This window comes from Mauremys reevesii, linkage group 5 (genome assembly GCF_016161935.1).
Source record: "Mauremys reevesii isolate NIE-2019 linkage group 5, ASM1616193v1, whole genome shotgun sequence".
Lineage (NCBI taxonomy): Eukaryota > Metazoa > Chordata > Testudines > Geoemydidae > Mauremys > Mauremys reevesii.
This window is the reverse complement of record NC_052627.1, coordinates 58,023,718-58,036,584: the sequence shown is the minus strand read 5'-3', so window position 1 is coordinate 58,036,584 and position 12,867 is coordinate 58,023,718. Positions and strand designations below refer to the sequence as shown.

General features: G+C 37.9%; 1 protein-coding gene across 5 annotated transcripts in view; it reads left to right on the top strand.

The window, feature by feature from the left end:
• The window catches only part of LRBA (LPS responsive beige-like anchor protein), a 565,586-nt gene that overhangs the window by 90,415 nt on the left and 462,304 nt on the right, over window positions 1-12,867 (top strand). For all 5 annotated transcript variants that reach the window (XM_039542019.1, XM_039542017.1, XM_039542018.1 and 2 more), the window contains exons 18-22: window positions 2,406-2,498; window positions 4,138-4,246; window positions 4,792-4,873; window positions 6,966-7,089; window positions 7,401-7,593. In XM_039542019.1, coding sequence (XP_039397953.1) covers window positions 2,406-2,498; window positions 4,138-4,246; window positions 4,792-4,873; window positions 6,966-7,089; window positions 7,401-7,593 — 601 coding nt within the window. The remainder of the gene's footprint in view (window positions 1-2,405; window positions 2,499-4,137; window positions 4,247-4,791; window positions 4,874-6,965; window positions 7,090-7,400; window positions 7,594-12,867) is intronic.

Below are 12,867 nucleotides of genomic sequence, written 5' to 3'. Positions count from 1 at the left end.
TATTTCTTTGGTATATATTTTCATATAGGTGTTTTTGGTATGTTACTTTCTCAGTGTGACCTAAAAATTAGACATTTTTCAATAATTAAGAAAGGAATAAGCAAAGTGCTCAGTGTGTCAATTTGTATCTCATATGAAGGATTCCGCATATTGCCCTTTAGCAATATACTGGGGCATTAATTGATTGCTAGCTGAGATGGAAGTGTGAGTGTTGCTTGTTTTCCAGTGAAAATTTTGAGTGAGAAGTTCAAATATAGATATATGCTCTGGAGTAATACTTGGAAATTTTGCACATAGATTTCTCATCAGTATATTTGCATGTTGTCACTTTTAATTATGTGAGATTCTAACAAAAATGGATTGTTCAGTGCTAACCAGCCTTTTTTTCTCCCTTGAGCAAGTATAGTAAGGTTAGGATGACCAGACATCCCGTTTTTAAAGGGACAGTCCTGTATTTTAGCCCTCCCAAAGGTGTTCCGACTTTTTCTAAAAAATGGGCAAATTGTCCCATATTTTCTGCCCCCGCCCCTGCCTCAATCAGTGCTGGCTGCTCGCCTGGCCGGATCCCTGCTCGTCAGCTGCCTGCCCACCAGTGGTGAGGGGCAGGATCTAGTGGCCGACGATAGGGATGGATGTGCAAGGCTTATGGTGGGGTAAAGAGGTAGCATGCAGGGCTGGCTGCTCCCCCTGCTGGTCTGTCAGCACAGCCACCGTCCCATTTCTGGCCGGTGCTGGCTGTGTGCAGTGAGCTGCGGTGGCTGGTGAGTATGGGCAGGTGCCAGGCAGCAGCTGGCTACGTGTCACCTCTGCTGACCACCCATTGGCCCTTTATGTTCTCCCTCTCTCACTGTCCTCTCCCTACTTTGCCCCTTTGCTTCCGCAGCCCCGCTCTTTCATATGCCCCCCAGCAGGGTGCATCCCATTCCCAGCACTGTTCAGAGAACCAGTCCCTGGTCAGAGAGCGCTCAGCTCACCAATAGCCTGGCTGGCAGGCTTCTTCCTTCCCTCACTGCCTCTGGCTGGGTAGGCACCCTGGGAAAGCCCAAGATCCTCCGGTCCAGGGCACTGGCCAGGAGGAGTCGAGCCCTTCGTGTGCCAAAGCCCTGGCATGGGGAAGCCTCTCTGCCCCTCAGCTAAGCTCTGGAGTGTCAGGGTGGGGAGGGAAAGCAATTTCCAGCCTGTTCACACCCCAAACTTGCCCCCATATTGCCATGGGAAGTTGCGGCACCAGGTATCAGGAGAGGTGGGTCCGTCCCAGGGGCCCAGCCAGGCATGGATGGCGGAGAGCACTGGACAGGGAGGGTCGGGGTCACCCCCCCGTGTGAGAGAGGTGTATGGGAGTGTATATGTGTCACCTCTCCCTGTGTTTGTGGGGGGGGGGGTTGGGGTGTGTGTGTGTGTGTGTGTGTGTCACCTCTCCCTGTGTGAACCCTAAAGCCTTAAAGATAAGAAGGTAAATAAAAATAATCCACCTACACAGTGTTTCTTCTTAACAGGGGTTCAGTCAACTTGATGTTAATTTGAATGTTTGTACTGCATAGTTCCGATTGATTGCCATTGAAATCACTTGAATACAAGTAATTTTACCAGGTGTCCCGTATTCAGCATAGGAAAATATGGTCACCCAATGTAAGGTACAATGCATGTTCCAGAGGTAATAGGGATTTCTTTATGTTAAGTGCCAGTATGATCTGAAGAAAGATCAATGACAGAGGAATAATACCTTCTGCCTTCCAGAAAGAAGGGGGAGTATATGTGCATATGCAATTTTGTATGTAAGGCACCTTTGCTAAGATTCTAATGTGTTCTTTCATTAACTGTGTTTTTATTAAATAATCTGAGGAGCAGAAACCAGTATAAGTGTAATGAAAAGAGTGCCAGCTGACATTGTTTTTTGCCATCCTTCTGAAAGCTGTCATAAAGGACTAGCAAGGGATACAAATGTCAAATACTAATACTGTTAGCAAATGTCCACCCGAATATGAAACTTAAGCTTTTTGCAGCTATTCTGTAGCCAGCTGTCTTGACAGTACAACAAACATAATTTGTTTGCTTTTCTATACTGTAGCCTAAGTGAGATATCAGCTAAAGACAGATTTGAGTACTGAAATTACAATGACCTTTTCACAGATACTGTTTTCATATCAATTGACACTTTTAGGGACTCTAACAGAATTTGGATTTCAAAATTCCCAAATATAGCTTTAAAATTTTAGTACAAAGTACTATATAATTTAGGAAAATATCATATCACATTTGTAAAGCTTATCAATATCTGTCACTTTAAATTGAACCAAGGTACAAACTTGTTTGCAGTGTGCTTCAGTTAATTTGTCAGTGTGGAAACTCTCTCTCTTAGTTGCTATTTCAAGCAATCTTGGTGTTTTTGTTTGTTTTTCATTAAGGGTTGTCTACAAACTTCTAGCATCAAAAAGTGAAGGGATCAGGGTACAAGCTCTAAAAGTGATGGGCTACTTCTTAAAACATCTAGCACCTAAGTAAGTACTGATTTAAATCTGAAGAAAAGGTACTGTTTCTGTATATGTTATACATATTTAAAGTGTTCCGTTGACATGCAACCAGAATACACACTTCAGCTCATAGTGGGTGCTGTTTTCTTCACTATCATGCAATTTGTTTTTTCATAATCTGTTCCCTCTCTAGTGGAATTACTCACAATTGTGTCATAGCATCATAAAAGGCTCTACCATCAAGCTTACCTAGTGATTTGTGACATGTGAGTTTATAGGTTTGGTTTTAACACAACCTGCTTGCATAGGTCCAGCTAAATATTTAGTAACAATTAGAATAGCGAGATTAGCAACAAATATTACCAACTCTGGACTCAATTTAAGGTATCTTAAAAGTGTCTTATTTTATCTTTATTTTAAAATTGGCAAAAACATTTAAAGTGAGTATTTGTAACACAGCACTTTTGCTATATGCCTAACAAAAGTACCTCTGACCGGTTATGTGATTTAAAACTTAACTTAATGAGTTGATGTTGCCAGAGCTCAGATCCAAAACACATAGGTATTTAGGATTTGTTGCTGGGCATACAGCAGAAACATTTCTGTAAATATTCACTTTGATGTTCTTGCCAACTTTATAGTGAAGATGAATAAAGTAAGAGATTCTTAAGCCACCTAAACTGGGTTGGTAACTCTAGTTTTCTTTAAAATTAATCCATCCTAACTTATTTTTGCTGCTTCTCTTTTCTTATGCCTCAGCCACCCGGAACACAGATATGTAGCCACCTGGTCTCTGTTAACCTACAGACGTCTGTCTGTAATTAGGACATCCACCATGGCAAGGAGAATGAACTTTACATAGGTCTTTCAATTTTTGTCTTGAAACACTGGCCCTCAACATTTATTGTTGATTGTGGAAGTTATATAGTTGTCCAGTTGCAGCAGAAAGTACACCACTAGTTTCCACCAATTTATTTAAAGAGTGGACTTTGCTGCAACTGTAGTTAACATAATTACCAGCTAATGCTCATGGTCAGGTAATCTTTGTGAGCTGAATGGAGAGGGTTATGCTCTTCCCTATATCATTATCAAGGGTCCCGCAAGGTCTGGGTCCAGCTTTTGGGGCTGCTGGTGGTAGTATGTGGGTACATAATGTGTGAGTAGCCCCTGTCACAAGCTGTGTCAGCATTGCAGTCAGAGGTGTGACTGCAGCATGTGTAGACATACCTGTACTAGCTTTGGTCTAGCTAGTTTAAATACCAGTAATAGTGAGAGCACAGCAGCACAGGCTGGATACCCAGGACTCTGGGCATGTATTTGAGTGGCTGCCATGTGCTGCTGTGGCTTCAGTGCAATTGTTGTAGACTCATCCAAGCTAGTTAGGTCGAACATGTGCTGCAGCCACAGTTCTGATTGCAGTATAGACATACTCACAGGCTCAGAGACTCAACCATCCGGTAGTCACGCTTTCAGCAGGTCCCAGTGGGCGGCTTGATTGTTACTTTTTGCAGATAAGGGTTTCTGTGTCCCAACTTCCCCAAAACCGAGAGGCTACAAAATAAAATGCTGAAACACTTTCACCAATTTAGCACTGCTCTGGTGTACACATACCTAACAAGTTAGAGATGCCCTAATTTACTTTATCTGCCTTTCTGTGTTGTTTTAGGAGAAAAGCTGAAGTCATGCTTGGACATGGATTATTCTCTTTGCTGGCTGAAAGGCTGATGCTTCATACAGGCTTAATCACCCTGACCACGTACAATGTCCTGTTTGAGGTAGTAATAGACTGTAGTTAGAATCCAATCTTCCTAATTACTTAGAAGGTATTATAAAATTGCTTGCATGTTTGTGCTGGTATTTTCTAGATGCCGCTAGAAACTTAGCTATGGATGCAGTAAAGTTTTCTGATGCTTACTACTTTGGAAGTTCTGCTTAATTTAGATATAGAAGTAGCTCAGTGTGAATCATTTTAAAATAACTGTTAAATTAAATAATTGAAGTAGATACTTTTAATCTGAGAGCTTCATTCCACTTGATATCATGGCTTAAGGTTGTTGTAACTTTGATTAAATTTAGGGGAGCTCTTCCACTATAATTAAAATACCAATTGTGTGTCTCAGAAAATGCAAAAATTGGTGTTAAAATAAGATTGATTCAATTACTAAAACCTATGACAAGGAAACTTCAGTACTGTTTTAGCCCTAAGATGATATGACTGTAGAAAACCTTATGATAAGCAAGGGGATCAACCATTCTCCAGCAAGCTTTTTAGTGAACATTAAATAGCTGTTCTTACACTGTTTCTTCCTCCTTCCCCCAGATTCTTATTGAACAAATTTGCACTCAAGTGATACATAAACAGCATCCTGACCCAGATTCAACAGTGAAGATACAAAATCCTCGTAAGCATTATATATCTTTTAAATTACATCACTGTTAAGCTAAAAATGTTTGTCATTTAAAAAAAAACAAACCAAAAAAAGCTTAATAATTATATCCAGCAGTCTGAATTGTGGTCTGTTAGTTTTACAGAATCATTCATGCAAGAGGGGAGATAATGCATGTTTAGTTGGAGTTAATTGGGAAACATGCCTGTCTCCCACTTTTTGAAAGACATTTTGTGTGTCTAAATATATACGTAATTTAGTACTGACCCTTTTTTATGTGATGGTGATGGTATGAGATGTTATTTCAAGACTTTTATGCACAGAGTATTTTGATTTAATACATTTTCAGGTTTCAGCGCAATTCTGATTGCATTATTTAGTGATGTCAGACTAAATTACATGAAGCATGGAAGTAACATTCAACTTAAATTACGTTCAATGCAGAAACTCCGGATTTGGAGTGGAAGAAATGTATCTGCTTACTATATTGTTTAGGGTAACTTTCTTTTGTAGAAAAAAAAATCCTGATTTGAGACTTTAGATTTCTTAAGAACTTCCATGAAGGACAAATATCTGTTCTTGAGATGTGTTTTGATATCATCTGTTTGTGATATAATGAAGTTATGGTATTCCATTATTCATGGAGAAATGTAAATTTTCACTTTTTAAAGTTGCATTGTCATTTAATATAAAGATATATAATATAAAGAAGGAAAATAACGTTGGAGGAAAATGACCTGTGTTTAGAGGACATTGTAAGCTTCCTGGTAGATGTAGTCAATGTAGGGAGTGAGAATTAATGGTGTCGTCTTGGTGGGATGGAGATGGGTTGAGTTGTCCGTTTCTAAATCCCATGTACTCAGTTCATTCAAGTTGACAGAGTCCCTGTTAGATTAACACAGACTTCCTAGAACTGTTACCTAGGAGTCTGGACTCACTCAGGCATGTAAGGAACGGTAACTTTTTCCTGAATGCACTCATAAGGTCAGTGCTTATATTTTATTAAATAGGGAAAATGTTTTTGAAACTTTAAATTAGAAGCTGAATTGAAACTGTGAAAGTGGCTAGACATAAATTCTGACCTTTTTCCGTCTGTTTTCAAAGTTCATTCTGTTTTTCTTAAAGTAACAAAAACAGTGGGTTTCTTTCCAACCCCACTTCCCAAAAATAAGAATGTGTCTGTATTCTGCCCTCCCCCAAAAAGTACTGTATAAACCAATGTGTGTACATAGGGGGTGAAAAATTCACCAAAGACACAATTTTTTTTCAAACTTCCATTGTTTTTACAACTGAAATTATTTTTAAGATTGAAAATAAACCCGTAACATTCTATTGAGTCAGTATTATCGATATTCAAAGAGAGAAACTTAGAGTACACCTGGCTTTCTTGTTTATTTTATAATGTGATTCATCAGCTGGTATGTTCCTAGTCTTCCAGAGAACATATTTCTTAAAGATAGTCAGTAAATACAGATATTTCCTTTTAAACCAGTCATTTGTGACCTAGTAGGCATTAGATTATTAAACCCTGATCATCATTAATTCCAGCATTATAGATAATGGCCTAACTCCACTCCCATTGTGAACTAAGCCAACACTGAATGCATTTGTAAACAGTGGTGCCGGCAGCCGTCTGCATGGTGCATATCATTGGCAGGGGCAAAAGCGGCAGTTTGCTCCAGGGCCCCCAAACTGAGTGGCACATGCCAACTTGCAATGCTACTCTCTGAGATTTGGCCTGTCCACCCATGCAATCATGATGGAGGGTAAGCTGGGCCAAATACGGGTGGCTAAATTAAATTTGTGTGTACCATGTGAAAAATTTCTGGGAGTACCCTGTCTGAAAATCCCACTGAAGAGGAATAGTCATAGAAGTCTTTGGAAGAAGGAAGCAATATATTTCTTCTTTACTTAAATGCATCTTTGACCTGGGTGGAGATGCTTTTCTTTCTTTGTATAAACAAATATATTTTTACAAGTTAGTTTTTCATAAAGTAACTATCTTACCAAAATGTTTCCTGTTAGTCAATGTAGTCTAATAAGCTCCAATACTTGATGTGCTTTATTATTTCTAGTTTTTAAAATGTACTTGTGAACTGTTTTACAGAGGTATTGAAAGTAATTGCGACTCTACTACGTAACTCTCCCCAGTGCCCGGAAGCTCTGGAGGTTCGTCGAGCTTTTCTCTCAGACATGATTAAACTTTTTAATAACAGCAGAGAAAATAGGAGGTAAGAGGGCTCATTGTGTGCATACAAAGACCGTATATAAATAATAATGTCTTACAAATCTGTCCTCTCTTTGGACTAAGCTAAAATAGTTTCATTAGGCTACCATGTCTAGGCCACGTTATTTAACAAATGTTGTATTCTTTTAGGCTTATACATGTAATGCTAAAGAAGCTTGCATGCAGTAGTGTTTTTACGTATGCTAAATTCATCACCGGCTATATGTGGTTTCAAAGTTTAATGATCTTCGTACGTTTTAATATGCTTTGTCCATTTTGAGATGTGATTTAGCAGCAGGAGTATGTGTTTTGCAGGAGCTTGTTGCAGTGCTCAGTGTGGCAGGAGTGGATGCTTTCTCTTTGCTATTTCAACCCCAAGAACTCTGAAGAGCAGAAGATAACTGAAATGGTGTATGCCATTTTTAGAATCTTGCTTTATCATGCAGTCAAATATGAGTGGGGTGGCTGGCGAGTTTGGGTGGATACACTGTCAATCACACATTCAAAGGTGAGTGTTTCCTGGAAAAATGTTCTGAAATTGCTATAAATTTTTTTTTGTATTCTCTAATTAAATTTGGAGCCTTAAAGTACTGGGTCAAATAAAAAAGTCTTCTAGTAGAAATAAGCTATTTTAATAAGTAGAAATTTGGTGGCTTGAATAGTCTATAATAGCATATACTTCAAGTTCAGTATATGGCTTGTCACATTTGAAAATTGAATGACTTTTTATTGTCAGAATACTTTAATCACAAAATTCTTTCTGTTGCTCATGGCATGATTGTGTTCACTTATAGTAAAAATGGCATTTAAACATTTCCTAGGGCAGGTTAATCAGCATTTAAGTGGTGTTTTAGTGCTGGATTTCTGTGCATTAATAACAACATGAAGTTTTTAAACACAAGGTGGCGCACCTTATCTATTCATAGACAAAAAATACCTTTTAGTAACATCAAAAGGCAGTGAAACAAACCAATGAAATTAAGAAAATCAGAGTAGAGGCTGACATTCCATCTGTATAAAGCCATGAAGGGAGACAGGAAGGTAAGGAGGCTGAAAGAGAATCGCACTGTACGAATACAAATGCCAGTCTTCCTCCTTTCATGGCTTTTGTTTGCTTGTTACAACCTAAACAACACTGCAAAACACATTTTATTAGTAACTTTTTTTTCCAAATTGAGTTATAGAACTAGAAAAAGCCACCTCTTCATTTCTCTTTCCCTGCACCAAGAAAAGAAGAAAGTCTAACATAAAAAGCTGTGGAACTTGTGTTCTGGGTTTTCAGACAGGTAAATTGTAAATTACATAATTTTAAAAGTGTGTGTCTTACCCACATATAGAGAGCATACAAAGCTGCACATCTTAATCCCACATTACTGTCCTTACATGAGTTAACTTCCTCTCAGAAAGTGTCAATCTATTTAGACCACTACAGCACTACTGGTTTATCTTGTAGATCACTGATTATTGATCCAATAAACAGCTCAATAATCTATTGTGTGTGTGTGTGTGTGTGTGTGTGTGTGTGTTTATGTGTGAGAGAGAAGAATAAATGTCCATATACTAAAAATGCTTGCAAATGTTTAGTCAATTAACATTTCATGATTATAGGTGCAAAGGATCTGGGGCCACATCTTAATCCATGCCAAAATGTGTCTGCAGTGACATAGTGGTGCATTAATCCTTTGCTATGCCAGCTCTATATCAAACCTGAAGTGTTCCCATCAGCATAGTGATGTGTAGGTGGAGTGGGCTGCAATCTGTGACCAGGGTAAAGGCCACTGAAGTTTTGTTACAAGTTAGCATAATTTTAAGCAGCTCTGAGGCTGCTCTAAATTTCTGGGAATTGAACCAGCCATTGGCTGCCCCCAGGATCGAGGTAAGCAGAAATGTGGCATAAAGCCACCCCTTTGCCTGAAGCTTGCCTATGCAGCTTTGGCATACCTGAGGAGTATGCCCCTAGTTTCTAAACAATACCTGTAAAAATTAACTCATGGTTGTTTTGAAGTTTTTGTTTGAGATGTGTGTGGAGAAAGAAGGCAGCAGTCTGCAATGAGAACTAATGGTTGGTAAAATTAAACATAAAATACTGTGTTAAAATCCAAACACTGAAATGGATTTGTGGTCACTAATTGTATATTATTTCATACCTATAACTCAAAATGGCTAACCCAGCTATTCCAGAATATGTAGAGAAAACCTCGATGTTTGTAGGAGACCTTATTGGGGCTAAATATTCAAAAAGAAATTGTGGATGAGTTATACAATCCCTGAAAACAAGAACTTGATGATGCAAATACTGCTACATTCTTAAAATGGATTTGGTTCTAGTTATCTGAAAGGACCTTAGTTAAGAACATAGAATGGCCCTACTGGGTCACACCAAAGGTTCATCTAGCCCAGTAACCTGTCTTCTGACAGTGGCCGATGCCAGGTGCCCCTGAGAGAATGAACAGAACAAGTAATCATCAAGTGATCCATCCCCTATCGCACATTCACAGTTTCTGGCAAACAGAGGATAGGAATACCATCCCTGTCTAATACCATTGATGGACCTATCGTCCATGAACTTATCTAGTTCTTTTTTGAACCCTGTTATAATTGTGGCCTTCACAACATCCTCTGGCAAGGAGTTCCACAGATTGACTGTGCTTTGTGTGAAAAAAATACTTCCTTCTGTTTTTCAATCTGCTGCCTATTGATTTCATGTGGTGACCCCTAGTTTTTATGTTATGAGAAGGCATAAGTAACATTTCCTTATTTACTTTCTCCACACCAGTCATGATTTTATAGACTTCTATCATATCTGCCTTAGTAGTCTCTTTTCCAAGCTGAAAAGTCCCAGTTTTATTAATCTCTTCTCATTTGGCAGCCATTCCATACCCCTAATCATTTTTGTTGCCTTTTTCTGAATCTTTTCCAATTCGAATATATCTTTTTTGAGATGGGGCGACCACATCTGCAGGCAGTATTCAAGATGTGAAAGTACCAAGGATTTATATAGAGGCAATATGATATTTTCTGTCTTACTCTCTAACCCTATCTTAATGATGCCAACATTCTGTTTGCTCTTTTGACTGCCGCTGCACACTGAGTGAATGTTTGAGAACTATCCACAATGACTCCAAGATCTCTTTCTTGAGTGGTAATAGCTAATTCAGACCCCATCATTTTATATGTATAGTTGGGATTATGTTTTTTCAATGTGCGTTACTTTGCATTTATCAACGTTGAATTTCATCTGCCATTTTGTTGCCCAGTGACCCAGTTTTGTGAAATTCTTTTGTAGTCTTTGCAGTCTGCCTGGGACTTACCTATCTTGAGTAGTTTTGTATCAACTGCAAAATTTGCCACCTCCCTATTTACCCCTTTTTCCAGACCATTTATGAATATGTTGAATAGGACCATGCAATACTACACCAAATGGGATCTGAGGTGCTTGAGCCTCCACCCTGCCCTCCTGTTGCCCAGGTTCGAACATGAAGCAGGCTTGCAGCCAAGAAATTCCTATTGTGAGGGGTCCTTAGCTGTGGATAGATGTCTAACTTCAATTTTCCAAAGCCCAGATCTGTTGCGTTAAGTTTCCAACATTTGTTCCCCTGGGATTTTTTGCGTTGCAGGGGAGGTAGTGGTGGGGGAGAAGAGAGATGAGCGGGTGAATAAGTGGGGTTGGTTGCAGAATGTGTTCTGGGTTTGAAGTAGTTAAACAAGATCTGGAATAGTTCAGTCTGCTGAATACTGGTCCTAAAAAGTTCTCTTCATAGTCTCCTGCTGCAAGAATTAAGATTTTTTTTAAATAAATAGGACTGTTAAAACCTTATTCTGTGTATTTTCAGATTAAATTAAATTTTGGTAAAGGTAATGGTTACATTTTACACTGCAACTAGTGATATAAGGATAGAGACGATGACGTATGTGGAGTGTGTGTGCCTTAAGCATTGATATTAATATTCAATTGGTTATGAATTCTTAAAATTGTTTTTCCTAATTAACTTACATTTTGAATACTTGCTGTAGTATATATTTACTTTAAAAAGTTGTAAATTACCCAGACTCTTTTTATTGTATGACTTTATAATACTGTGTAGAAATAATTCAGTTGGTATATTGCTAGATGCTAAGTGCGTCAATGATTTGTTTGATTTCTAGCATGCTTTCCAAAGTACTATGGAACCAGCAATCATAGAGACCCAAATATTTTTTTCCTTAATATTGTTGAGGAAATAACCAGTTTTTTCATTTAATCTCTAATTGTAGGGAATTAATGCTTTTTTCCCCTTTACAGCCCTTTAAATTCCCTCCCCCCCAATTTATAACGCCATTCTTTGATAAAGAACTAGTGTATAACGGACTAGTGTTGCAGAATTGGATAGGTTTTGCAGAGCTACACATCAAGATACATGCAGCTGCTATAAAAAGCCAAAGAAACTCAATTGCAATTTTATTGTCCAGTTTGATAGATTTCCTGCCACTTTTGTAGCAGGGAAGCTGTTTGTCACTGTAACCCTCTCTTTCAACAGCTGCACTATGCCTTATAAGCAGCAATGGTTTTTCTAGCATAATTGCACTACACTGCTTTCTTTGCTTCCAGAATTTAAAAGGTGTGGGTAACCTTTTTAAGGCTAAATTTCTCTGTCTTGCTCATGCACTGCCTTGATTTTCATATTATATCTTTGTGCTATTTCTTCAAAGGTGAACATGATTTACCAAAAATTATGGTTTAAACTGTTTGATGAAAATATTCAGGAAAAATTTAGATCAAAACCCAATTTTGTTTCTTCTCAAAGTACATTGATTGTATGAAACCACCCACCTTCTTTATTTTTTCTAGCATAATAGACATGTTAACTATATCCTAAATTTAAATCTGTCTAGATCTGTTAGTTTGCAAAAAGGACCAATGGCTTCATGGTTAATAATAGGAAACAATAAAGAATGGTCGACAAGTTGCCTTCTTGACCTTTCAGTTTCCCCAAGATTTAAAGAAAATAATGATTTATACAATATAATATACCATGTACTTGAATGTTTTAAAACATTGAAAAGTGTGAACATTTAAGTATTTCAGGTCCTTTGAAATATCTTTTAATTAAAAAAAGTTGTCATGTTATCAAGTAACTAAATTAAAGATAAATCATTTGGATAAGGAAACATCTTGAATATTTTAATAAAATTAATGAAATTTGAATTAATATTATGAATCAATAAGTGTTCAAAAATACTTCCATTTGCAGACTGAAGTTGTATCAGTTTTGATCTGTATGTGGAAATGTTTCAGAATATTGTTTACTAATATGAATAAAAGGGGATTTGATAATCCTAAACAAAATAAACATGTTTTAAAATACTGTTTGGTTTTTTTTAATTTCTAAGTGATTATTCTCTACCCAGATAATTTTAATTGGCATAGATAAGAAGCTGAATAAATCTGGATATTTCCTCTTTGTGCCCAAAAAAAGGGATAATCCCCTTCAAGAAGAGAAAAAAATGGTTGTATCACATAGTGAATTTGATGTGCATAGAATTAAGCTGAACTTTGTAGCTGGCAGGTACAGAAAAACTGGAGAGACAGATCAGCAAAAATGCTTAGGTCACTGGAGTAATAGATTTATGTAGGAAGATTAAAAAAGCTTAATATGCAGGGGAGGAAGCATTGTCTAGTGGAATGAGCAGGGGGCTGGATGCCAGGACCTCCTAAATTCCAATTCCAGTACTGACCCTGAGTTACTATGAGGTCTTCGGCTAGTTGCTTAAAATACAAATTGCTTAATGTTTTCCCATCTCT